Here is a 27,987-nt window from a genome sequence, read left to right as displayed (position 1 = left end):
AGTTATTGTAATAAATGGGGAAAAAGTGTAATCTTGGTTTTGTTCTGCTTCTTAGTTTAAAAAAGCAAACAAAACAACTTTGCCTTAGGAAATGTAGACAAATAGTGACTAAAGTCAACACATTGGTTCCTGCAATATCTACTTTTCTGATTAACATAAAGCTGGAGAGAATTTTATCTTTCCAGGGCTATGTTGGAACTAAAATCACAGAGATGAAGAAAATCTGTGAATAAAATTTAACCACATGGTATTTCTTTTCAGTTTCTGTGGATTAGGATGTCATATGATCCTGGGCTAGACGTTCAATAGTTAAAAGCACGAGTCTTGACTTGGCGTGTATGTGGTCAAGACTCATTCCACGCATTCCCAACCTGATTGGTAACTGGAACCACAGACAGAATTAAAGAATTTTATCTTCCCCATGTGTTTTATTCCTTTTTATTGTCATTTGAACTCATACAAAGACTTATCAACACAGAGCTATGCAGGACCAAGCACAGAAAGGAACAAAGGCAACCTGAAAGCTTTAGAAAAACAGGTACCATAAACCTCTGCAGATACACTAAGGCATTTAGAATTATTAGGCACTGTAACATGAACACAAAGATGTAAAAAAGATGATCCTCTGCATCTGTTAGTACACTTAACAAAATATGAAGCATTCACTGCACAGACTTGTTACACACTCAGTGAGGCATTTTCCTTCATGATTTAGCATAAATGGCACTTAAAAGAAAGTAACAGGTAAACAGTAAAGAATGTTACATCTTCTCAGTGAAACTGCTTAAAAACATTTAGAATTTAAAACATTGAAATGCAGCAATATATAAGTTCGCTAATGGATTAAGCAAGGCTAGTAAAATACATTCATTCAAGAAACAAACCAAGGACTCTCGGGTGCAAAACAACATTCACAACTCGACCATTCACAAAGTAGCTCTACAACCTACAGCTTACAGGTAAATATATATTTTTCTGTTTTTTATTACATAAATAATTTGATTATCAAATGTGTATAAGAATCTACTTTGTAGATAAAGAGAAAGTCCAACACGGCAAAGTGTCAGTAAAATAGGGAATGTGACTAAGATAAAGACCGGTAGATAAAGAGTAGAAACCCAAATGTGGGATTTGATCAGAGTCACTGTAGGGTGACTGGCTGTCCAAGTGATGCAGGAAAGTCATCAGTCTGCCCACATTCTTCCCTTCTACAGACATAATAAACTTTAACTACATCAAAATTCACATCAATAAAACACAGGTCATGCTCTTCTTAGGGAAGCAGGTAGGATGAATCACAAGGGTAAATGATACATCCTTGTATTTCTGGAACTTGGAGGCATATTGGTCTGTGGCATAACTGGTACATTAAGCAAATCTAAAATACCAATATTTGTGCATTTAAAACTGTGTCCCAGGAACGGCACTCAGCAGAAACAACAGTCCTCAAAGACTGTCTCACAAATACAAATGACAGTAATACATAACCATGGTACACATATGATTTTTTTTTAGCAGCTTATAGAATATTGCATTCATCACACCCCTCTTCCCAGACATAAAAAAACTCCACTATACAATTAGCATTCCCTCAATCACTGTTTAACATACTGCAACATAGTTTATTAAATCTACATCCATAAAATCCATGAATTTTAAATCCCGAAACTGATCAGCAGCCACTGATTTCTACAAAACTGTGGCAATAAGAGATTCCTTCCCATATACAGTATGCACAGCTATGCTCACTGTGTACAGCTCTGTGCACAATGGCACTAACAAGGGAGTGCTTAACCCACAATCAAATCACTGCCTTGCAGTCAAGCAGAAACTGGGGCTGGGTGTGTTTGCACAACTTTGTTTTCTTCTTCGATTCGTCTGGAGCATGTTTTTCAGAAAAAACAAAAACAAAACAAAACACTGAAATCGCAGCTTAACTAAGAAGCCAGTCTCAGTGCTCTGTGTGTGTGTGTGTGTGTGTGTGTGTGTGTGTGTGTGTGTGTGTGTGTGTGTGTGTGTGTGTGTCTGTATATACGTTTTAGTTTTTCCCACAGTGCAGTTTTACTGTGCTGTACATATACTGGAATGGCACTAAATGCTTTTTTATTGTGTCTGACGTACAGTGCAACTTGCATCAGATACAGAACTGTGCTGGGAAAGCACCCACATACCATCAAGTGCACCAATATACAGTATTTGGCACAGCCACTTTCCAAAGCAACATACTACATACACTGCTGCTTAGTATTCCAGTGGAAACACCAAAGGTCACTGATAGTACACAAAACAGGTCCAGTATAGGTACAGCACAGTACTGTATACTGGGCTCAATATGCGTACTGCAGACAGTAACAGCTGCAGTTAGCTCAGTAGAGGCCACTGTCATTGTTGTAGGAGCTGGAGCTGGGGAAGGTGGGACAAGGTTTATTCCAGGGCAGAGCGCCGGCCTTGTCTGCTGTGGGAAGGCTGAGGGTGCTGGCACTCTTCATCTTGTTCTTTAAACCCCAGCTGAGGAATGATGACTTCTTGGCTACTTTGCGAGACTTGGAGTTCTTGTCATCTTCATTATAGGCCAGACAAATCATGGAGTAGGTCTTAGGCAAGTTTCCACAGAAGGTTGCACTCTTGGTAGGCTATGGTACAGACAATGAAAATGACATTTAGTAAAAAAAAAAAAAAAAGTGTCAGTCAGTATTTTGCAGAGTTATTATTTATTTTTTTTACACTGCATACCAAACAGTCCTAATTATTTCATCAGTCAATGAGTTATTAATCAGTTGTTAATATCCGAAATCATAAAAAAAACCTATTATGAATAGTTATGAGGGGTTGCAAAACAAGTACAGAATAAATACATAACCTAATGAAGTTTACCACCTTTTAAATACTTGTAGAAGTGCATTACTTTTTAACATACTTTCATATAGTTTCTTAATTTCACTGAGGCACTGTTTCTTTCCAAATCATGCCACACTGTGGATGAGTTTAAACCTCAATGATTTTAGCTCTTTGTCCACATGTTTAGGCTACTTGGCTGGTGAACTCACACAGCAGTAATTTGTTTTAAACACACACGTAGGTCATAGTCAAGGTCCTGTTTCTCATGGGAAATGATATAAACCATTTACACTGATACCTCCAAGGAGAAATCTGAAACACTGGACTGAGCAATCACTTTGCACAAAGACCAATTCTGCCGTCACCATTTGTTAATCAAACAAACCTGCTGATAACCTTTCCCTAAACACATTGGACAAAACGAGGGCCTTGCATACCATGGCAGTGCTGTTGTCCATCATGCTGACCACCTGGATATCAATCCCCTCCTCGTCCACGTCCTTCAGAAGTCGCATCACGTCACTCACGCTCATCCACTTGCACTCTGTGTCACCCACAGTAACAATGTAGTCACCCTCTTTGAGGCCATCAGCCTGGAAAAAAACATGACAAAGAAAATTGAGTTACAGGGTGAAATATCCTGATATTGTAGAAGAGTAAACATTTACAAGTCATGTTGAACTACTTTCCTTCGACTCCCTTGAGGCAGCTACAATCAGCCGAAAAACAACTGAAGTTTAGTCTAAAGTGGGGGTTATTTGGGGGGTGGGGTTTTTACGCCTTGTTTTTTCAGAAGGCATAACTCATCATTAGCGTGCTGCAGAGCACTCCACTAACATGATTTCACATGTGTCTACCTTATAATGTGATCCATGTCCACCTAAGATAGGTCAAACACTAATGACCCAGCAAGTTCTAAATAAAAATCCTATTTAATGCAGTATTTAAAGTTATGAATAGTCTGACCTAGTTAGCTTATGCAAGACTACTAATCTGTTTCTCTACATAGCTTGCAGGGCCTAATAAAAGTCTGCTCTTTGTCAGCACCTCTTAATGAGCTGTCAGACTGCTGGCTTGTAGAGAGTAAATACTCCCTGATTCTTAATTAAATTAGTAGTCAGAGTAGCTGACAAACAGGAGGAGGGGAAGGCCTCCAAACATTCTTTGAGGCTGAAATCCTGTTTAGGCTTCCAAGAGTGACTTTATTTAATCAAAGGCCCATTGAGTAGATAAGATCGAAACGTATTTGATATTCTGCATGGAAGCACAACTGAAAATTCAAGCTGTTAGATTTTCCACAGCAAACAAAGCTACTCCATGATTGTAATTAATATCGAGAAACCTATGCATCTGATTTTTAATCAAATCTGCCAAGAGCACCAAAAGTGGCTAAAAGATATCTTTCCTGTGCTCTAAAAACAATGTACCTTGTAAAATTAAGATGAGAACAGATATGCCAAACAGTGCGTGATCATAATTTAACAGAGTAATTTCAAAAAGAGGAACTTCCAAAAGGACTAATGCATTAATTATGAATTACACAGAAAGTTAATAAACCATGTAATGTTCATTGTTACATGGCACCACACTGACAGTCACTTAAAATCCTGTATATCTACTCCTGTTCATTCAGTGGTAGGAAATAGAGTTTAACTCACAGCAGCTGCACAGAGAGGGTCCAGTGAAACCACCTGAACTGGTGAGTCTCCTTTCAGTGTGAAACCCAGGTCTCTGTCATCTGAGCGAACCCGTATTGTCCGTGGGGCAGTCCACCGCTGCTTGGCTGAGAAGACTGACTGCGGGCCCTGTGTGGAGACAGAATGTGGATGCTGGGATTAATAAGGCTACAGGTATTCTTGACTTAAGAAGATAATATCCTGTTGAGTTTGATTTCAGTGAATGCTGCGGGGGAAACTGAAAATCCAATATAATGTCTTGGCTTGAGCCCTTAATACTCACATATTTGAGCTATATTACTGTAGCAGTAAATGGCAGATAAAGGGCCAGAACGGTGGCTACAGTCTTGTGTATTACCACTTCAATTCAGAGGAGCTGGAAGTCATATGACTGAAGAATTAATGGTACCTTTCACACACCTGAAATTATTTTTCCTCAAAATTTTAGCAGGGATGTCATTTTTCTGTATGATTAGGCAAAAAAGGCAGTGAATCCTTTGAACAAACTGACACTCATGGAAAACCTTCTCAAAATGCTGTAGGTGTTATGCATCTATCCTTGAAAGTTGATATTTCCAATAATACTTTCCATTTAGGCTGCCCGTCTCTAACACACTTGTTATCTGCTGGGAAAATCTCTCCTCCATTGAATCCTGACACTCAGTTGTACCTAGTACCAAGACGACTCTTATCGCACTGGCTTTAGTAATCACCAGAGTGATTGTTCAGCGAGATGGTGCCAGATTAAGCTTTTCAGTCCCACATTCCTCTTCATATCTCTGGGAATATGTTCTTGCTGCTGTGACTGCTTTTGTAACTGGCACCAGACAGGTACTTATTCACCTACTACTGGAAATGTCAGCTGTGACCCAGGGCCCCCTTATGAATGATTTCAGCTTTTTTTAAACATCCCTTTCAAACATAGTGAACAGAAGATTCCAGGGTTAGAGAGAGAAAATGTGTTAGTCACCCATCCCCCACAACCTCTCACCACCACCATTTATGAAAGGTACAGGAACATTACTCAATGCATTTAGCATGAAAGACTCCAAACTTGGAATGCGAAAAGTTTGGGAGTTACAGGAAAATGAAGTCAACCTTCAATCTCAAGGTAAATTCACCAACTTCAGTAGAGATTTTTCCTTCAACAGAAGCAGTGAACTGTAAAAAGTTCTATTTTCTCATCTCCCTTTAAAATACCACAATAACCATGAGCAGACTTAAAGCAAGGACCAGCACCTTTGTCCATGTTTAGTGTTAGTTTTGCATGAGTCCAGAAAGTTTTGGACACATCAGAGGAGTTTTCATGTGCCAAAGCTTCCAGAAGACTCATCCTTGGTTGGTTGTATTCAGAAACAACAAAAAATACACTCTGGGTGTTAAAATAAAATAAATAAATGAAACTTTTTAGGACAAAACACAAATCCAGAGGCATTTAATGTCCTTTAATGAATAGACCAGACCAACAACCATGTATGAAATGTGTGAGTAAATCGTTAGTAACCCACGTACCAGCCTCTGGAAAAAGTCGATGACTTTCACCTTTGCAGCTGCGGGAAATTCCATCTCTGCTTTGTGTTCTGTTTTAGCTATAAAAAAAAGAGAGTAACAAAAATACATTTATCACTCTATAATGTTTACCGTCACAACCACATTTCAACTGTTAAGAGAGATGGACAGGGAGTTGGCAGTATAAACATTACATCATCTCTACTTGGAAATAAATGCCACTTATCAAAGCTAACTGCAGCAGGTGTGGCAGACAATGCAGCTCCCTTTTTATGAGCTGTTTCCTGAGAGACAGTCCTCCCAAATCAACACAGTGTTTTTGCTTCGCTTTAGTGCCTTTTGTTAGTGTTAAGTGTTAGCTGTGGTGACACTAAGGTGACTGTTCGGTTTCTGTGATTACCAGAGGATGAATAGCGTTCACCTCAGTGACATTTATTGGAGACTCAAATGAACTTTAAAATCATTGACAAACTTATCATGTTTCCTTGCATATATTTTAACTCTTATTATTATAACTTATTTAAAAACTAAACAAAAACAACTCACAGATGATTTTTGGGGCCTCCATATAATCAGTGAACTCTTCTTCATTTTCATTTTCACTGTACTTGTTGACTGAGCGCTGGTGACTGGCTTTTAAAATTTCCTGCAGGACCTCCAAGTTGTTGGTATTCTTACACAGTCCATAAATCCTCAAAGCCTCCTCATGACCGAAGATGGCACGACGGATGTGAGCTTTACCTGCAGAGGAGGAGAAAAATTCATCAAGAAAAGTGAAGAAGACAATAAAGAGGAAAGGAGGGACTGAGATGAATAGGCAGAGCTATTTTGTTCTGCTTTGTGCTCATTTTACCAATCCGCTGACGTTCATCTTTGTTCTTTAAGATGTCCAGAGCAGTGCATCCCTCAGGAAGGCTATCATACACCTGTGACAAGGTCTTCTCCTGCTTGTCCTCATCATCGCCTGGACCCACTGAACACACAAAGAGCAAAAAAAAAAAAAAAAAAGAAAAAAAAAATTAAGCATCTGGAAAACTGCTTTATATCTCTCTTTTTAAAGCATAAATTACAAGCAGAGCTATTGATAGTGATTTTGATTATTATGTGGGGTTTGCATGCTCTCTATCAGTACTCCAGCTTTGTTCCACAGTCCAAAGATCAAAGTCAAAAGTTGACAGTAGGTGTGAATGTGAGTGTGAATGGTTGTCGTTCTCTATGTGTTAACCCTGTGAAAGACTTGTGACCTGTCCAAGGTATATTCTGCCTCTCACCCTATGACAGCTTAGATAGGTTCCCTGCTCCCAATCCTGAATTGGACAAGCAAATGAATGTTTTAAAAGAAGTTTTAAAATGCAAACTTTGTTCATATATTCCATCATTCAATCTTCCTTTTCTGGTTCACTGGATTTTAAAGTTTTAATTAAATCTATTAAACCAAAAAACTTCCTGAAATATCTTTTAGCTTCCTGAGTTTTCTGCTTAGCAGAGACAGTATAGAGAATTTATTTGGAATCGTTTGTGATTAATCTGTTTACTACAGCAATCTCAATTCAGCCCTGCTCTGTAGTCAAGGCCTCTCTACAGTCCAGTGGTTAATTGCTCTATTCTCCGTGTTCACACAGGAATCTGTTAATGAGCTGCCAAACCCAAAGCTGCTTCGTTCCCTTGTTTCCTTTATTCAGTCTCGTCCCACTCTCAGAACCATAGCCACCCACTCTGCTCTATTTTGTTTTTGATTTATTCATTTCCAAATGTACATGTAAAGTACAAAAGGAAAAGAATAAAAACATACAGCGAAACAGTGCACATCAGTAGAAAATTGCCTTGTGGAGTTGACATAAAGCTGGAGATAAGAAAATCACCTTTCCTTTCCCTCACACTCTCTCACTTGGTCCCATCTATTTATGTAAAGAGCAGTAAGAGTCTACATAACTGTTAATCCTGCAGAAGTATACAGCACTTACACTCAGTTGGGGTTTTTTTGTTTGTTTGTTTTTTTAATTTTTAAATCACCTCAGCTGTCTTTCTTTCCCTTCTTATCATGACCTCTTTTGCTGTCTTTTTTGGGACTCTTTACAATCGTGTGTATCTCTGTGCATGTGCATGTATGTATGTGTGTTTGCATGCATGGATCTCTTTGTGTATCAGACAATTTGTGAGTATCCCCAAAGAGGCATTATATAAAAGCATCCAAGATGGCTGTGGTACAGGGACGTAATCTGACATGACCAACCCAATGGCCCATACAGCACTTTAAGAGATCAGATATTCCAGAGAGCTCAAGAGGCAGCCCAAATCCTGTTACATCCAGCCTTGAACTGCTGTACACATTAACAACCAAGAGCCAAATATCTACTACACACAACCCGCATGAAAACTTACTAAAGGAGAAATGTATTAACAATCTTTTAACATAAACAGTTTTTTCAGGTAAAGAATACATTTGTGTTGTCTAAGCAGAACAACACAACAGCATTTTTTTTATATGTATCTATGAAGAAATAAAAACTTCCCCCCAAATCCCACTGAATCAAAAATTTGAATCTCTTCTTACACTGGTGGTCCAGCAGTGCTGAAGCTACAAAGTAGTGTGCCATGGAGCGGTAGTGGTTGGTTTTAATTTGTGACATGGTGGACCAGAAAAATGGCACATTGTCTTTTACTGGTGTCTGGATCATGCACTGATGGACTTGGTCGTAGATTTCTGAGACCTGGCAGGAAGAGGATGATAGAGTTACATTTAAAAGTGCATTAAAAGCACCAAGACAGGTACAAAAAATAAAAGAACGGTGGCGACATTATCACTTTACATTCACTTTAAGTACAGTAGATCTTTCTAAGTCTGGAGCAAGAACAAGAGTATTACTTGTATATAATGTGAGGACTATGTGTGGCTTTTCTGAAGTTTACCTTTGCAGCCTCTTGTGCAACTTTCATCAGAGAGTAAAACTGGTTTCGGATGCCAGGCAGTGCAATCTTCTCAAACAAGCACTCTTGAGCCTGAGCAAGCATCAGCCGAATCAGCATACTGAGCATGGCTGGACTCATGTCGTAGCTGGGAGTGTGGGTGAAAGTCTCCTTAAGGTTATTCAAGACACCTGGACAGGAAAGAGCAGTCGGCACAAGTTGAAATCTAATTAGTCCAAGGAAACTACAATTAGTGCTAGTTATTTAAATCATCAGAGACTTAACTGAGAAAAGAAGAAGAAGGAAAAAAAATAAATAAATTTCTCCTACACTACATGGAAAATTTCCAGTTTTGGGTTCTATTTTGAAGCCTGCAGGGAGAAAGCCTGCTTTCTCTTTTCCAGCCTCAAGTCTGGGTCAGCTACATAACAAAAGCCACTTTCATGTAATCTAAGTCGTCATGTAATTCCAAGGCTATAATGGTAATTTCAGAACAGAACCACTCGTTTGGGATTTGGTTGACATGAGCTATATCTGGAACATGAGTATTTATGTATCATGGCTAGCCCACATTTGACTTTGACAGTAAATTTTTGACAGTAGAAGTTTGATATTATAGTTAATAGATTGGGCATCCACCATATCTCTCTCTCTCTTTTTTATCAATTACTTAATTAGAAGAAAGCATATATTTTGCTAGTCCACAAAACAACAGATGTGGTTCTGCTGGTACTTTAACCCTAAGAACTGACACCCTTTTAGACAGATGTTTTAAAAGGTGCACAGGTAGACCAGTGCCTTTTTGCTGTTAATATTATTTCAGCAAGATTAACTATATCTGTGTCTGCCTGTTAAACACTGAGCAAAGAAATAAAAATTTAATTAATTCAATTCAATTCAATTCAGCGTCAAATCACAATAACAGTCGCCTCAAGGCGCTTTATACTGTACAGTAGATCGTACAATAATAGATACAAGTTACTTTGGAAGAAATAAGGCCATGTCCACTCCAGCTAAGAATTTATGCCTACTGTTTGCCAGATAAAAACCTGGCAACAGTGAGTTGCAGACAGCTTAATAACAGAGCAATGGCTCAGTACAATTCGCATAAAGACTTGGCAACTCCTACAGTAGCTGGCTTCTCTCATTCACATCACCTTTTGCGTCCTTGACTAAAAAGCCCTGCAGCAGTTGCGCTACACCTAGCATTCCTGCCTGTAAACCCCCAGCTTGGATTACTACAGGTTCTTGGTCACAATGTTCTTCATAATAACATAATTGTTTTCCTTCACACAAGCCTAAATTAAAGCCATCAAAGCAACATAGTTGAAGCAATATCCAGAGCTATAATTATAGAGCAATACTGCCCACACTGCAAAGTCATAAATCTATCACGAAACATTCTGAAACCTTTGAGGGTTAGACAGTCTCTTCATGTTGTTGGTGCTTCCTGGAGCTCAGCCACATGACAAGAAACATCTACATTCATTCTCCGTCACGGAACAGAAGTCAGGGTGGAAGCTGGCCAATATTCTAAAAACAAAAATGTACTGCAGTGGTAATACTTTTCTGAGAACTGTGTTATCAGAGAAGCACTGCACGAGGGTGAAAAAAAGAGTCTTTCGCTTTGAATGAAACCCTGCGCCTGGTGCTTTTTCAGCAGTTAAAAGAAGTTCTTGCTGTCACTATTTCTTTATTTTTTCTTCTTGGCTTTCTTTTCTTTTCTTTTTTTTTTTTATATCTGCTCCTTTTACTCAAAGATTCAGCTTTCGGTAGCAGTGTTTCAGACTATAGAGGAACAAAGATAAACATAACTTTAAGAAACAAAAGTCTGACTGTTGGCCTTAACACAGGCTGAAAAGAGAGAATTAATATGACTGCAGATCATCAGTTCATCACCTCTCTGCATACCTGCAGCTTTCTGGAAGGAAGAAACAGCCTCCTCCAGGCCAGTTAGTGTCTGTCGATTAGCACGGGTACCGAGCTGAGAGTAGAGGGCGGCCATGTTGAAAAGGATACTGGCCTTCTCTAGTGACAGGTTTTGTTGACATAGTGGCACTCCTGTGAAGGAGTCATACCTAAAGGAAAGTAAACACGACATTAATGTGTTAAAAAAAAAACCTCATGAAGATAAACAGTCCAAAGAATATAACACAGGGTGTATGAAGTGAAAAATATTTTTAGCAGCAATATAACAGCCTTTCTGTCACACTTTGTGTGTTGTTACATTTTAATGTAACAGCATGTATATCATATTCATGTCTATATCACTTGTTTGAAATGCTTCAAATTTGCTTCACAGCTAAAGCTCTCTAAAGTCTTTGAGCTCTTTATCTATGCATTTATCTTTGCAAGAAATTTCAATTTAATTCAGTAGCAATGACTAACATAAGTAACATGACTAACACGCAATAAAACCTCTCTGAAAAGAATGCTTGCACTTCATTGAGACTCCTTTGTGACTCTTGAGTGTGGAATTCTTATAAAATCCAAGACAGGATTTGTCATCTGATATCACTGATAAGTTAATATGTCTCTCAAGCCGTCTACTGTTTTGCTTTCTAAACAGGATTTCTCTTCCAGGCTTGATACATGACGAAAAAGCAGCAGGAGGTAAAAAAAAACAAAAAAAAACAAACCAAAAACTGCTGTCAAATGTTTCCTTTTTATTTATTTCATAAGGAAGTTTCCAGTCGAGTCATACCAGCTGACATGGTTTCAGCAAAGCACAGGTGTTCATGGCACCTCTTTGCTTACTTTGAAGCCACTGGATATAGTCTCACCTGTTTCCTTTCTGTCAGAGGTTAGAAAGACAAGGTGACATTTGCACTGCTTGCTTTGTCCGTTTTGCTAATTAGGAAATGATGGCAGTGTACCATGTGAAGAAGATGCCTGTCTGTCTGGTTGGGGAGAAGAATCGGCTCTCTATCAGAGGAAGATGGCTGTAGTATTTTGCAAGCAGCTCCACCCCGGCCTCACTTCGACTTGGTGTTCTGCATGCCTAGGATATGTAAGACAAAAGCATATGTTCACAAGTGGTGAACGAACACAAAAGACCATCTTTTTTCTGTGCTACTCGATCATTATCATCTCCACTGTATTTGGTAGGTGGCAGAAATGTCAAGAATGATCTCTCACTCCACCTGTAAACTAAAATGGAGTTAACTCCGCAGCTAACTGCACAGGAAATATGTTTTTGTAGTTGACCCAGCCCATAAAAGTTCAAGTCAAAGGATTTCATGGTTTTTTCCGTGACAGACATGAATAATGGGTATATTAAACACACCTGTCGCAGGTCCATGAAGTCAGCAATCTCATCTTCAAAAGTCTTCCCGTCTTCACTATAGTGCTCCAAGATAAAGTCCTATAAAAGACAGAAAGACAAAAAAAAAAAAAATCAGCATGTAAATACAAGTTCTTTTTAGCATTTAGGAGCTTAAGTTAAGCATACAATTTGTTGGTTACACAGTGGTTTTTCTCATACCATCACTAAATAGTACAAAGAAGACAACCCTGTGTTGTGTATGCTGGAGAGAATTTCTTTTCTCTCTGAGCCAGCCACATGTAGGAGAGGCTCCATCAAATTTAAAGCCATATTGTGAATACCCCCATTAAGGAGGATTAACTGGAAAATGTTTATATGGATGAATAACCTTTATCTTTACTGGAATACACCCTTTACTGTCAGGAGAACTTAGGTTTCTTAGAATTTATTCATGAGAGCAACTCTTTGTACTTGGAAGCTTTTTGAATAAGGCCGCAGGTCATGAAAACTGAGGCATGATTTCAGTCAAGAAGTAGAGCAGAATTAACGTGCTCGGAGATCTTTGTCAGAAAACGTCTCACATGCCCGTCAACAATCCGAAACAGGATGCGACACAACATAAACGTGCCAACTATGACATTTACAAGCGGGCTTACCCCGTTTACAAGAGTTCAACTTGTCTTTATAACTAGTGACCCACTTTTAGCTTTTTCCTGATCAGGTGATATCCTGGTCCTAAATGAACATTCAGTGACATGACATAGTAACGTAACATGGCTGCAGTCATACATGCGACAGACAATATGGCTGAAATACGTAGTTCAAGAATACTTCGTTTCAAGGATACATATGTAAACATGCAAACTGAAAATACTGCCTACAAATATTAATCAGGTTTTTATTATTATTTGTAGCTCCATACCTATATTCCTGTTTTGACAGAAATTATAATACAATTTTGTTTAACTGATGATCAAAAGTGGTGTTTTGCATGTACCCAAGTATGCATTTCTAAAAGCACAACACAGTTTAAGAATGCCAAGTCGAAACTTTTGAGGTTTCTTTTGTACCTTGAATGGAATAGAGAAGTCAACTTCTTTTGTCTCCTTCAGGCCCAGAGCAATGAGGGGAATGTTGGCAGAATCTCTGAAGGCAACAAAGACAAATATGTAGCTGATCTGTGTAATCCATATGATATAAATTCACAACAAATCAAACACATGATAGCAGGACAGCAGGACCTTTCATTTAAAAAAAAAAAAAAAGGGACAAAATATTCAATACAAGTAAGGACAAATAGAAAATATACCAGTGCAACAGATCGACGGTTAAAAAAGACGTCTCTATGGTTTGTGTCAATATATCTATCCAGGAAACACCCTTTGAAAGCACACCAAGCCTTAGTGGGTATATCAGGTCAACACAGTTAGATTAGTAAATATTAAATCACACTAGTCCCATCAGTGACAGCTTTGTTGTTGAGAAAGTTGGCATTTCAGTTTAATCTTAGTGAAGTTTAGTTTCATAGGAGGTACTGTACAAAAGGATTAGGCAGATGGTGTTGTGAAAAATCTGTTAGGATTTAAAGGTGAATGAGGCCTCCCATGTCCCTCACTGTTGATTAATTATTCAGGAGTTGCAGCTTTGCTTCAGTCTGTCTTTCTTCTTGCTACTAGCAGGTTTTAACCTCCGATTATTGCAGCCTGGCAAATAGTAAACAGAGGCTGCCATAAAACACTCATAAAACACACTGTTTTGATCTCAGCTACAACCTTAATGGTTTGGAAATTTTCTGGTTTTATGGGGGTCCTTGTTAGCTGAAAGCAAGTTCAGCTTGTTATCAGAGCTGAGAGACTATAACCTGACAGAAACCTGCTGCTAATCACAGAGGCATCATTAAAAAAAACTAAACTCTCTCTTTTCCTCAAAGCAAAATAATGAGCTGTTATTAAAAATTGTATTAAAAAAAAAACAAAAAAAACAACCCACTTCTGGAATTGCCTGATACAAACTTCAGGCTCAAAACCACTTATGTTTAAAAGGATTAATTAACGATCTCAGACCTCATAAGAGACATGATTTTCTGTAAATTCACATCAAAAGGAGTGGAGGTGAACTACTGTGCATTGTTATTGCAAAATACTGTTTTACACGAGATGTTCAACACTCAGTGATAAGACAGCATTCCTCTGGCATGCTGACGTGCCAGAGGAAAACCTCATTCATCAGTAACACTGGCAGAGAGAGAGAGAGAGAGGCTGCAGTGTAATCCATTAGTCCTTGTAGATGAGATCACTCTGGACTTTTCTCTGGCTTGGCAGAGGTGGGTCCATGGGGGTTGAGTGCATCTGTTTCACAGGGAATCTGGAGGGAAAATGTTACAAGCCTCTCAGAGACTCGCTCCTCCTCACACACACGCGGGAAACAGACAACTAGTAGTCAAGGGAAGCTGTGGGTTTATCTACACAGAGCCAAGCACTTCTTAAACCCTTTAAAGCAAAAGGTTTCAGGCTGTTGCAATCTGTTCTGACTTCTTAGTATACACCGACTAAGAAGACCTCTTAACCCGTTTAACTAGAACATGTCAATGAGGCTAAGAAGTCAGTGTGCACTCATTTTGGATATGTTGTTAGCAACCGGATGATGTTAATGAATACTAATCTTCCCTTAAGGAGGGACAGATGAAAACGTATATTAAAATATTGTTATAAAACTAAAAACATGTGATTTTATGTGTTCAGAAGTGTTAACTTCATAAAATGATGTTATTAATATTAACTAAATTTATCTGAAGTTCTAAAACTCTGATGATATTTATTACTGAATTATTAAAGTATTTGCAATTGGTGTCAGAGGTCACAGCTGAGCTGAGCATCTGATATCTTTGTGTATTCTGGACAATAGACAAGAGCAAATTATTCTCTCTTACGCAGCAAAAATGAATACGGTGGCCTGCAATGCTGACATATTATCTTACTGTTTTCATTAGTAATCATTTTAATTCTGCTGATTCAGAAATGTTCTAGGAAAGTTCATGAACTTTGCACAAAGGAACTGGACAAATCAGCAACACTTTGGTAGTGTGAGTGACACTGACGAATCATTTACACTCATACATTGAAATAATGAGCAGTGCTAGTGAGTCCATTTCATTTTTACTTCATAATCTATCAGTGATGAGCCAGGTTTTTTTTCCCCTCAATAGGGCAATTCAGAGAACAGAACAAACAAATGTACATTACATGTACTGCCATCAGGCCACAGATTGTATGGCACTTTGTGTTATGCATTGCCTCATGCCACAAAGGAGCTGAATCTAAGAAATAACCACAGAAAGACACTATACAAAGGACAGTAGACTAGTGGGAAAGACTGTTGGAGACAGGTGTTGTGTTTCTGTACTTAAGAGTGAGGTTGTATTTCAGGCTGAGAGGAGGAGGCTAACTCTCCATTGTGGCTGTACAGCGTCATCCCTATGAGACACCTGCTAGGCAATGACACGAAAGGACTTTCTCAACATATCTAATATTCTCCAGTTTAGGCTTCCCATACACCTGTGCATAAGGCGCTTGTTGACAATGAGAACACTATGGACCTAAATGGGTTTTATTTTAAGCAGACCCACAATGACAGTTTCAGAGGTTTCCTATTGTGTGTGCCATGAGCAGGTGCTTCTCTAATAGTCTGATAAGGAGACTGAAGAGAGGCTGTTTGTTCCAGCACTAATGAATCTGATCCCATGAGACTGAACACGCTGGGACTAACAATTATACTGAGAGGCAGCTGGTGAATTTGGAGGATCTAAATAATCTTAGTGGCTGATGCATGAGGTTTTCTTGATGTCCACAAAGAGAAGGGTTTTTTTGCATTTAAGCAAGATACAAACTACCACAAGCAACACCAGTGTAAAACACATAATACACTCAATATTTGCCTCCCTAGATTCCTAAGAGCAAAGTTCATTGTCCTCCCTGCCTGGTACCCTGCAGACAGGAAACCAAATTCATTACAACCAGGTTGAAGGCTCCTGGTGCTTACAGCACTGAGACTCTGCAGACCAAACAAACTAATCTGGGCTTACTGTGGAGCCAATATGAGTTGGCATTTTAGGTTTTATAAGGTCATCTGCAGATTTATGTCAGAAATTACAACACTGCCCTAACTAGGTCTTTAGCTCAACAAATCGCTACAACAGTTTTTAGAACAGGAAATACACAGTTGGATATTAGAAGCATTACACCTTGTCACCTCAACAACCTTGTTAATTTGCTCAGTATTTTGTTGGGCAAGGATGGGAGGACATAGAGCTAACCCTAATAACAAATCATATGTAGCATAGACTACTCTACCTCTACTGGGTGTGCATTTGTTTCTTATTTTATTTTATTTTGCTTTTATTTTAGTTATTTGTTTCTTTGTTTGTTGTTTTTGTTTGTTTGGGGGGTTGTTGTTTTTACACACACAGAGTTGTGTACCATGAATTTACCTCCCGGCACTGACAGTAACGTCTTGAGAGATCCTAATAAGACACCCAAATATTCTGATATATATATATATATATATATATATATATATATATATATATATATATATATATATATATATATATATATATATATATATATATATATATATATATATCCACCCTACTAGCCACACTGTTCTTTGAGAATGAGCATGCATCACTGATCACCACACATAAGTGGTCAGAATGGAGTGGGCAAGGTACTGGGTGAGCTAAAAACAATGCCACCGAAGCTTCCGATGGAACAAACTCATCAGTCAAAATTAAATCAGTTTGTGCGTTTTTGTTTTTTAATAATGATTACACTTCATATTTTCAAAATGGAAAACTCCACAGTTGTTTCATTTCTTTCTGGAATAAAACCTACCCCATGATTACTTTCAGTCACCCAATTAATATTCTTTACCCACAACCGGCTTAAACTTGTTTGGTTACTTCGTAGCCACGAGGAAGTGTACTATTTGCAGCACAAACAGATGCATCTTCAAATAAAAATCTGTCACCACTTCCTCATTAAGTCCTTTGTGTCTTGCCAAAGTTTCATTTACACGTGAGTGAGAGAATGATAACATGCATCAACTTCTTTTATCCAAACCTTATAAATCTGGCAGGTGTATTTGGAAAGAAAATACTAGAATCTTTCACTGTCACACACCCATACAACACACACCTGACCGTCACACTGAGTGAGAGAATGCTTTTTGCCAGATGATCATCTTGGCTTGCATACAAATTCAACTCAGTGTTTCCTTGTTGTTCTGTGCATTGTGCAAAACCTGATATTCCAATTTAACAACAACACCACTGTCTTGCACTTTGTCTTTGTGGTTCCTTCTTAAACTTCCACCCCCACCTTTTCCTCCTCTGTCATCAAGAGGCTTTCGTTTGAAAGCGTGCCAGAGCCATCTGTCTCTTGTAGGTTGTGAATGTGTGTCTGTTGTCTTACATCTCTATTTTAATAGTAATTCATAATTTTTCTTTGTGAGTTTGGATCAGTGGTCACCTCGCCACAAGAAAACTGGGACCAAAATCCTTTGTGTTGAGCTCCTGGAGATGTGTGGACATTTTAGCATGATATCTATTTCACAGCCTCCTTACATGCACTTAATGTAAAACTACAATTATTCTGAAAATTGTAAGCAATTATAGCCTATTGCCAGCAGCTGAATTGCTACTCACAAGAATAATACCATCTAATGTGAGGTCATAAGAATTATAAGGTCATAAGTTCACGATTCCTTCATTCTAAAACCCTTTTTAAATTTTGAACTGGAGCAGTAGAAAAGAGAGGAGAAACATTTGTACTTACTGGTTGTTCTGGTAAACCTCCACAGAGCTGTTGAGACCTTCCAACTCGCTCATCAGAAGCTGAAGGTTTGAGTTAACGTAGCTCAACTCCAAGAGAACCATTTCTTTCACCTTGCTATTGGATGTAGCCCTGCAAACAGGTGATTGTAGAGAGAGAAAGATTGAAGGGGAAAAATGGAGAAGGAAAAAAAAAAAAAAACAGATCAGCCTTGTTATTATCCATTCTGGCTCAGCCAAACCTCACTGCAGCTGATTATTAAAACAAGCGTGTCTCTTCGGGTATTCTGGACCACAGATCTGCGTCACTGCGGCCCACTGTACACTTGCTCTACTCTTCGGCACGTATGCTTGACAGATGTCTCAGACTATGTACATGTCACTACTGTAATAGGACTGCACAGAGGTCACCTAGGATCTGGTCAAGGACACGTGTGTGTAAATGTTAGTCTCAGATTTCCCTGCTTTTAAAGCCTTACCATTCTGAATGAAATACGCCTAGAAAGGAGACCCCTTTTGAATCCCACTAGTCATTAACTTCCATGTAACCATCTGCTTCTGCAACAATTATCATTACTTGCACACATTTAAATGTTTAAAATGTAGTTCGCATTTTTTTAAGTTGGAAGGATCAGTGCACTAAATGTGCCATTTGCATACAGCTTTGTATACGTGTGTGCATGCAGGAAGTCTGGAACAAACAAATGGATAAGGTGTGAGCATTTGCTGCATAGCAGAGATAACCCTGCACCAATACCTCTGCATGTTTGTTAATGCTAACATGCATGCACAGAGTGGATGGAACCTTTGTTATGTAGAATTTATGTTACGTTGTCAGTATGTGAAAACAACCTGCAATTAACGTGCATTCATGAGACACAAGATAACAACACACACACACACACACACACACACACACACACACACACACACACACACACACACACACACACACACACTATGTTTATCTACGTTTTACAGTGAATCCTAATGAGTTACCTGTCAGTCATAATTAATGGGACACTCACACATACCCATCGCCACCTAAAACCTGTCAGTCTCGAGACTCTTTAGAACGTATCTGTCACCTGATCTCCTTCTATCCTGTAATTACAGAGGATTGCATTTTTTAGACATGAAAGGTTACATGTAATGAAGTCCTACAAGGCAGGGGTTGAAGGGGAAAAAACCTGCTTAACCTAAGGGTAAAAGAGCAGGTACAAAATAACCACCCACCAGAATTAACCACAGTCAGGTTCAGTGGATTCTTTTTGTACGACATGAAGCTAATAATATCCAGCAGTCTGGATTTTGTTCAGGCACATTGTAAAAAGGTCACCACATGCTGGATTTTAAATCCACACTTTATACTCTACCACAGCCTGCATCACTTCCTGTTGGCCTGCTGAAGGGCTTCTGAGGAGTTTGGTCTGGGGAACAGATCGTGGTAGTGGAGGAAGAGATCCTATGGTTTGGACAGAACAGATGTCTGCTAGCCCAGAGGCTATTATTAATATGTCATTTAAATATCTAATATCATCCTGCAGTGTGTGGGAATCCAACTGTATGCCAGCGTCTGTGGTTGTCTCTATCCACTTCTTTGGAAAAGCTTTTTTACACTTTTGGCAGATTGGCAGTGTGCTGTATTTTAACCTTAGGGGCAGCTAGCTGGTGGAGTTTTATAACTAAAAGCTTTAAAGGCGACTCCACCAATTTTACATATACATTTTCATTTTAGTACAACAAGGGCTGCCATGATTGCCATCTGCAACTATAAAGCAAATGTGAAAACACTTTCAAATAAAAAAAACAAAAACCTTAAACCCCTTGTTCCAAGCGGCCTGTATAGCAGGTTAATATACCTTTATCCTGCTAGTTTACAGTTGCTTCATTCAGTACTGACCAGGCAGGATGGTCTGTAAAGTTCCAATATTGGAAATTTAGATTTTTTTTTTTTTTTTTTATCTTGTCTTGGTCTCTGCTGTTTTAATTTTGAGAAGAGAAGAGAGACAAGAATAGAAGAAAACCAGTCTGACCAGACTGACTTTTGCTGAAAGGGAGGAATGCAGAGCAAAGCAGAAGAAAAGAAAGGAGGCAGAGCACATAATGGGTGTCCTAGTGGGATAAGATTGCCAGGATATGCACACTCTCACACACTGAGATGGAAGAGCAGAGGTAGACCTTGGGTTAGATTGCATATGATTTAAGATCTTTAAAAAATAGAGCAGAGAGAATACCTATAACTCAGAAGTAAATCCATGCTGTTCTCTGGGCTGCAGGTGGGTTGGCAGAGGGAGACACACATACAGACACACACATTTTCCTCTGACCTTGCCTGGTCAGAATATGTCAAGTACTAAAGGAATGTGCAGACTTCAGAGGCTGACGGCAGGCTTAGACAGACCTAAAGACCATGCAATAACTGTGGTATCCATGTACAGCAGTATTATCAGACAAAAGGAAAGAGATTTCTTATCTTGTGCCATCACAGTCACGATCACAGTGATGAAAGACAATGATTCACTCTTCTAGAGAAAAGCAACCTTTCATCACAAGGTGCTTTCTGACATTCATACCACTAAACAACATCCTGGCTGTCAGAGTTGTAAACTCAGCTGGGGAAAGCTTTAGGCTTAATTTCTCACATCTTGCTCTCTTGATTTCTTATAATCACTATAATAAAATGGATAAAAGTAAAGCATAAAGTAAAGAGTTCAGTAGACTCTCCTTAACCACATGTCACTGAAGCTCTTTGTTTTCAGATTACAAGGAATGCTCCTCTGCGAGATTGTTATCTCTCACTACCATTTACCCTGTGTCATTTCAATTCTTACCACTATAAATTCACAACAGCTCATGACAGAAAGACAAAATTGAGGCCAGACATATCAACAGTTCCCTGCAATGCAGTGACAAAGGCTAGCTACAATGATGTAACATATGCAAAACTACATGTGTGCTTGGATTCTTAAACCCATCATAGACTTTGCTCTCCTCTTTAAATACTTCCACTTTAGAATGAATCAACTATTACTTAAAAAAAACCATATCTACTTCAAGCACACACACATGCACACAGTAAACCCATATATTAAGTTGGATGCATGTATCACTTTGTTCTTACTTGAGCAGATTCTCAGCTCCAGCCCTCATCCTCATCTGTTTGATGATCTGCTGGTTAAGACTGGCTCGTGTGTTCTGCAGTTTGCTTCGTCCAGTCTGTGCGAATGGATTGCAACCCTGAAACACAGGAAGGAAAAATTAGTCAGCAAGAAAAACCCCCAACAAAAAACCCATCTTCTAAAAATGTAACAAACAGAAAAACGTAATGCAACAATAGAACAGTTTTACATATTAGAGAGAAACATTGTTGGATGCCAACAGTGGCTTCCCTCTTTGCTCTTCTGTAGCAATTGGACAACTACAAAGCTTCTGATACCAAAAACTTTGTGCCTTCCCAGCAGATTCTGCATGTTCAAAACTTCAGCTTCAATTTACTATAAAAGATCTATTATATTATTACTTATTCAATGTGATAAAATACTTGACACTCTTAAGGTTTCAACATTTTTCTTTCTGTTAAAATTTTAGGGCTTTTACATCATTTTTAGTTTTTGAGGTAAGAAAAAAAATTCCTCAAAGTTGGTTGTGGAAAAAGCTTCACCTTATTATGTAATAACGTGTATCAATTACCTGCTGTCATTTTCCATGACTACACATAATGGACCCACATGGACTATAGCGGTACTACGTGTCCTTGACTTTATCACAAACGTACCGATCTAAATAAGTTAAAGGTTGTGATTCACAGCAGCTCACATAAACTGGCACCAGGAATTCATTCTCACTGACTCACTGAAGAGCAGAGGTGTGGTCTGTGGTTTATTTTGGTTAGTGAAAACAACGTGATGTGAAGAGACCAGTCAGCACAGTAAAACTAGTTAGATTACAGTGATCAGCATGGGACACCTCTAAGCTGAAATGATCTGACTCACTCTGAGGTCAGAAAAAGAATGAGCTTTAGTTTCTTTTGTAATAGGTAATAAATGGACATAGTATGTTTAATTTCTCTGTCCCGTTTTAAATGTCAACAATGAGGCACACGTTTCGATTATTTCATTTTTTTTCCATAACAGGGAGGATTCCCACAATCATGGTCAGCAGGGGAGAAAACAGTCTGAGTAAATTTTACCAAAAATTTCAGAGTAATGTTTAAATTACTGTTACACTGTACAATATAAATGAACATATCTACATAACAGCTGAAAGTGATCTGTGCCCTGTACCTCTGATTAAGGTTTTGAATCTAACAGCCAAACTCCTCAAAAAACTAAATTAGTTACACCTGAGATGTGTAGGATCACCATAGCAACAACAGCATAATACCAAAGACAAAATATTAACATAAACTTAGGAGTCTGTAAAAATACTTTTTGTAATGTAGTAAAGCTTTGGATGCAGTCACCATCTCTTCACTGATAATGTGACAGTCTCTCACTGCCTTCCCACTACCTAAACTGACTTAATTCACCTTATAAGATGTTGAGCAAAAGTTATATTTTGTAACAAAAACAGAACCCACACTTTGTTAACACTTTAATTAGTTCACAAGACTGTCCAGAAATTAGATGTTTTGTTATGTCTGCCACAAAAACAGCTTAAATATTCTTATTCATTACAGTTTCTCCAAGTAAGGCTATGGATGTACGTGCTTCTCTGTCACACCTGCCAGATATTTTACAGATAACTAAGTCTCACGTCGATGTTGATCTCAGAGACTTCCTGTAAAATGAGTAAGCAAAGGTATTTGTCTTGATAACAAATTTCAGCACTGCAGGTCAAGTGGCTTCGACAATAGTCACATTTAGCATAATATTTTAGTCACAGAATAATGTACTCTCGAAACCAGCCTGCCATAGTTATTTGGTTCATCCTGTTCAAACAGTTGAACCACCTGAGAGCGTAATGATTAACCAGGTCTTGTTAACTACACAATAGAAGAGTACTGAAACTATCAAGGGTGTGGCAAAACACAACAGATAATTGTAGAATGATGGCAGGCCGAAGACGTTTTGTCTGGTCACGTCAATCGTGACATCACCAGCAGCAGTATGTACCAGGACAAAGGAGTGGCTCAAGTATGATAGCAACCATAGCAGGACATTTTTCTACGTAACTTTGTTACTATGCTACAAAACTTTTTGACATCCTATTAAGTGACACATGGAACTAAACCACTTGGCTGCTTATGCTGCTGCTGCCCTTACTAACCCACTGATCCGCACACTGAACTGAGCCCCTCCTACCCACTGGCACACTTGAACAGAACAGTCTTTCTCTACAAGTGTTCAAAACACTTCGTTAGAGCAAAACACAAAAGCAGCGCAGTCCATTACCATATCCATCAAACAGCAAATCAATCTGGTATTATATAACTGATTCTTCATAAAGAACATGTGGCGCAATAATTCATGGGATAGTTGGTTTATACAAGTGCTGATTAGGACTTGCAACGAGCCAGGGAGAGGCTTCAGCCATGACCCAGTTCTGGTAGCAACAGACTCACAGCTCCTGCTCGGTATCATTTAATGATGACATGAATAATGACAACTTGAAAACTTGTATTTTCCCTAAATGACTCTTCACTCTGAATCCATTCCAAGTCTGCATACTGCTGTCAAACAGTGTGTTCTTGTTTCAATTCAAAGACATGCAATTATTTCAGGGGAACTACTGCATGAGTAAATATTTGTTTATGGCTTCATCTCATTTGTCGTTTTCCAATACAAAACTCTACTGAGGAAATCTAAGTGTGCCTCCAAGTCAGCTGAGCTTGTCTGGTTTGTGAACCAGGACACATGTTGTCAATTTGTGTCTGTGGTCTGGCTGAAGGACACCCTCAGGCCAGATGCTACGTCAATCCTCTCACTGGCCAAGGAGGATAAGGAGAAGAAACATGCCTATTCGGCTTTTTGTTCTGCCATCTTTCCATTCTGCAGCCCAAACAGTCGGACACCAGCCAGCTGGAGGTGAAACGGTGGAAGGCTAGGACGGAAGCCCCGAACCACAACAGCTCCCTGGAGCATCCGCTGGAGCCGGTGAGGCCTTGTAAATCATTACACTCATTTTCACCCAAGAGTGAGAGAGGAGCTCAAAAATGGAGGCAAAGATCGACTCGACTTCACTTAGTTAAAATTTGACCCAAAGTTTCCAAATTGCAAATCTCTTCAGCATGACAAAATGAGGGCACAGAACTCATTATTGTGTGGTTTTAGCAAATGTGCAAGCATTTTTATGCCAAGGCCATGAAAGTAAAACACATGAATGTTCAATACAGAAATACACCGAACTAAAAGAAAGAACTTAAAATGAAAAAAGTAGGTGCTTGTAATATCTGAAATGCCTTATAATAATAATAATAATAATAATAATAATAATATTTTGGAGGCTCTATAGTCTCCCATCATGTCTTGTGGCAGTGCCAGACCCCAGCTCCCACTGACCTTTTTATAGACAGAGGAAGTGCAACACAGAGCCTAAATCCAGACAGCGTTCAGAAGGGGATTTGGTGGGATTGAAAGAAACAAAGGCTGTGTTCAGATGTCCATCTAAACAAGCTTTTTCTATAAAAACACATTTCAGTTGTGGATACCAGTGTAAATGTAGAAGAATGAGACACAGACCACAGCATGGCAGTCAGGCAAGCCAATAAAAACACATTAGATAATCACTCTCTCACTGCCAGCTGCCTTTCTCATGACCTCAAACTGGACAGACTCGGTGCTCTGGAAAATGCTACAATCTCAGGTACTTGATAAGGTGAAACCAGTTGGAGAGGTTTCTCTGCTGATCCTCATGCAGGGTTTGTCAATTATTGTGCCATGACAATTCACAAGCCTATTTACAGCATGAAACTGTCTCAGTTACACTACAAGGGGTGCATTTTTAACCAAGTCCAATCTAAATATGTATATTTACATCACTCTGCTGATGAGGTTATTCAGATTACCTCCCAGGAACTGTGAGATACAATCATTAAAAAGACCAAAGGTTTGCGCTTTACTTGGCTATCAATTTCTCTTAAATACAATGATCTTCTTTTTTTTTCTTCAAACAAACCCAATCTGTTTCATGCCTCGGCAGTAAGGCTAAACTGACCAAAGTCCACCAGGAATGTCAACAAATTCTTTTAACTATCAATCATCCTCACACCTCCCTAACAACAAACAGGGAGTTGATGATGTTGATTGTGGGATATTTGGCCGCGGCTCCCAGTATCAACAAGTGCACGAAGTACAGCTATTCTGGGTGTAACACACACACACACACACCCACGGACACCTGAAGCTGACAATGCTGTGGTTTCTGCTGCGGCTGTTGGTGACAGATAAGGAGCAGCTTTTTGTACTCGAAAGACTGAAATCAAGCATCAACCTATCGATTTTTATTACATCTAATACACCAAAGAATAATTTACCATGATTAGTTGGTTTCTTTGGAAAAAATGAAAATGGAAGAAAAATAAAATAGCAACTAATTGCTCTTTAAGTGGAAAGCGGAAACAATAAGTTGGATATAAAAAAAAAAGGGGGGTTCATTGGGAAATGTTAATTGTCTTTAACATTAGCACAGGCCTTATTAAACGTTCGGTTTAATAAGTTAAAACAGTAGCACGTCAACAACAAGTCTAACCTTAAGTCACTATTTTTCCAGGTTAAACTTAACAGTATACGCTGGATACATTACTGTGGGGATACGTGTCCTGCTTTTGTTCTCAAAGTGGAAGGACAAGAGACAAAAACTCACCTTTTTGAAATAATTTTTGTCTCCGCCGCCGTCGTTGATGCCATTTGGTAAAAGAGCGTCCGTCATCCTGAAGGCACGCACTCCGAGAACCTCAAGAGGAGAAAAAATGTATTCTTTTTTCTTTTTTAATTAACAGCTTTTAACAACAGGTGAGAACCTCTCTACACCACCAATATGCCTGCTGTTCTAACTTCTCTTCACTCAGTCAGAGATTTTTCCAGTAGGAAACCAGAAGCTCCGCCCACACAAACAGAATGGGTGGTGCTTTCACGGCCCAAAAGAAGCTCAGCGGAAGACACCTGTTTAGGTCAGGCTCTGCGGAGTGCATTATGTGAGACGGCTAGATTTAAGATGAAATGCTGTTATGCAAGCGTGTAATAGTGAAAAGAAAAACAAGAAAATATATCGGTCTTTTAACTCTTGTATTGCTCTCAAAGTCATATTTATATTCTATTAATACCTGTGCCACCCTCATCTAAATTTCCCAGCTCTGTGTGACCAAAATTAAATCAAATGTTGAGCTAATACAAAAGTATTACATTAACACATTAAGTATTAAAGTACTGTAACACTGTAAAATACTAGCAGTAGTAGTTCAACATAACACTCGTTCGTTTTTCAGTTTCTATTTTTATTCTAAGCAAATGGTTTGCAGAGTGACAGTTATCTATGTAAAACTATGCAAAATAGTTCCTTCAACACAAACCAATACGGAAATGTGACTTTGGCAACAGATCTGTTGTTCAAAATGTCCTACACACTAACACCAGACAAGGATATAATAATGTGTGAGAAAACACGTAAACAAAAAACTAACAAACCTGAACCCCTGCGTACTACAGTGAGGACATCCCATGGTTATGTTATGTTTTGTTGAGCCATATGAGTTATTTATCCTCATAGAGGGAATGATTACTAAAAATTACAAAGCTGCTGTTATTCATGAGCTTTATTCCAGAATAAACTTTTCTTTTCTTTTTTCCTTTTTTTAATCAACGGAGCATGAGATGATGTGGCTAACAGCCTACTAGGCCACCTGGTGGTGTTGTTTCATTTTATTTTTCCACATGCTGATACAGGCTGTATGTCTTTAAGTCTAAGATGTAATACTTGGAAGAAATCAGTGTCTGACACATATTTCATTACATCACTATTATCACATGAATGATTGCCACAGTTGTGTCTCTTTCTTTAAGATTCTTCCTTTGAAAGAGAAAAATGTTACCCTTAGGCTTTTCTGTTTTAGAATTCCCGAACTGTATGAATTTGAATATGCAATATAGCGCCATATTATATAACAGCTTTCAAAAGTATATTACTTGAAGTTTATATGTTTTTTAAATGCTAAAATAAAATAGTGAATGCCGTTTCCTTTACTGACATGTAGGCTGGCAGAAAGGGGGCACTCAGGGAAACAAGATGATGTGAAATACAAAAACAGACGTTACAATGAGTAGTGTGTGAGTATGTGTGTGTCCTAAAACTCAGTCCCTGTGTTAACTTTAATTTTTGCCTGTGTCTTGTTTAAAGTTACCTCAGCAGGATTTGTTGTAGTGTTGCTGTCAGTAGCTGTCAGATGGCACATGTATGCAATACTAACAGAAGCCAGGGGCTTGTTTTGCCAGTTCTGCATCTGAAACCCAGCCAACAGCTTGAACAGGAACTTTCTATTTATATCTTCGGGTTTTTTTTTTTTAACTGCACACAGATTTTTATAGTTAATGGATTTGTATGAATGACAAACCAGACATTTATATTGATGTTGGCTTGCATTAATTTACTCTAAGCTGTTGTTACTGTGTATTTGTTATTGTTTGTTTTTGTGTAGTTTACTTTCTCTAAATGCTTTGAAAGAAACCAGCAGCCCACAGTTTCTTATGTTGTAAACATTTGTTGTTTCCAGCTTTGTTCATATGTAACAATTCCTTGTTCTGTAATTGTTGTTAGTGGTGATTGTTGCACTTTACAGCCCTGTGATAGATCTGTCCAGAGTACCTATGATAAGTCTGATAGCCTCCAGTCCAACTGTGGCCCTGACCTGGATAAGAGAAAGAGAATGGATGGATGGATGGATGGATGGGAGGAAATTAAAGGGTGGATGGGTCTTGTACCTAAGAATACAGTCCACTAGATGGAGATATTGTTTTTATTTCATC

At 38.7% G+C, this 27,987-nt stretch overlaps 1 protein-coding gene across 2 annotated transcripts; it reads right to left on the bottom strand.

Annotated features, from left to right (window-relative positions):
- Positions 1-422: 422 nt before the first annotated feature.
- rhpn2 (rhophilin, Rho GTPase binding protein 2) lies at positions 423-26,037 on the bottom strand. 2 transcript variants are annotated; one of them, XM_084927880.1, is made up of 15 exons: positions 25,832-26,037; positions 21,150-21,265; positions 18,030-18,158; positions 13,266-13,341; positions 12,217-12,294; positions 11,807-11,931; positions 10,842-11,008; positions 8,934-9,121; positions 8,578-8,734; positions 6,877-6,996; positions 6,570-6,764; positions 6,027-6,103; positions 4,497-4,643; positions 3,276-3,431; positions 423-2,633 (listed from the first exon to the last, which is right to left on the bottom strand). In XM_084927880.1, exons 1-15 carry the CDS (start codon positions 25,895-25,897, stop codon positions 2,367-2,369), a joined length of 2,064 nt encoding a protein of 687 aa, XP_084784006.1. In that variant the 5' UTR covers positions 25,898-26,037; the 3' UTR covers positions 423-2,366. The 2 variants fall into 2 exon arrangements, with proteins under 2 accessions (XP_084784006.1, XP_084784015.1); XM_084927889.1 differs by having other exon boundaries at positions 6,057-6,103.
- Between the last annotated feature and the right edge of the window lie 1,950 nt (positions 26,038-27,987).

Source organism: Perissodus microlepis, chromosome 1, assembly GCF_051167445.1.
Source record: "Perissodus microlepis isolate ML-2025 ecotype Zambia chromosome 1, ASM5116744v1, whole genome shotgun sequence".
NCBI lineage: Eukaryota > Metazoa > Chordata > Actinopteri > Cichliformes > Cichlidae > Perissodus > Perissodus microlepis.
This window is presented reverse-complemented; position numbering and strand designations above follow the sequence as displayed.

Excerpts from the sequence above, each read along its gene's own strand:
- rhpn2 (XM_084927880.1), bottom strand. The coding sequence starts at position 25,897 with ATGACGGACGCTCTTTTACCAAATGGCATCAACGACGGCGGCGGAGAC. Across the intron at positions 11,009-11,806 it reads ACAGGCATCTTCTTCACATG|GTATGACTCCTTCACAGGAG; the intron begins GTACACTGCCAT and ends ACTTTCCTTTAG. Across the intron at positions 6,765-6,876 it reads AGATGAACGTCAGCGGATTG|GTAAAGCTCACATCCGTCGT; the intron begins GTAAAATGAGCA and ends CCTCCTCTGCAG.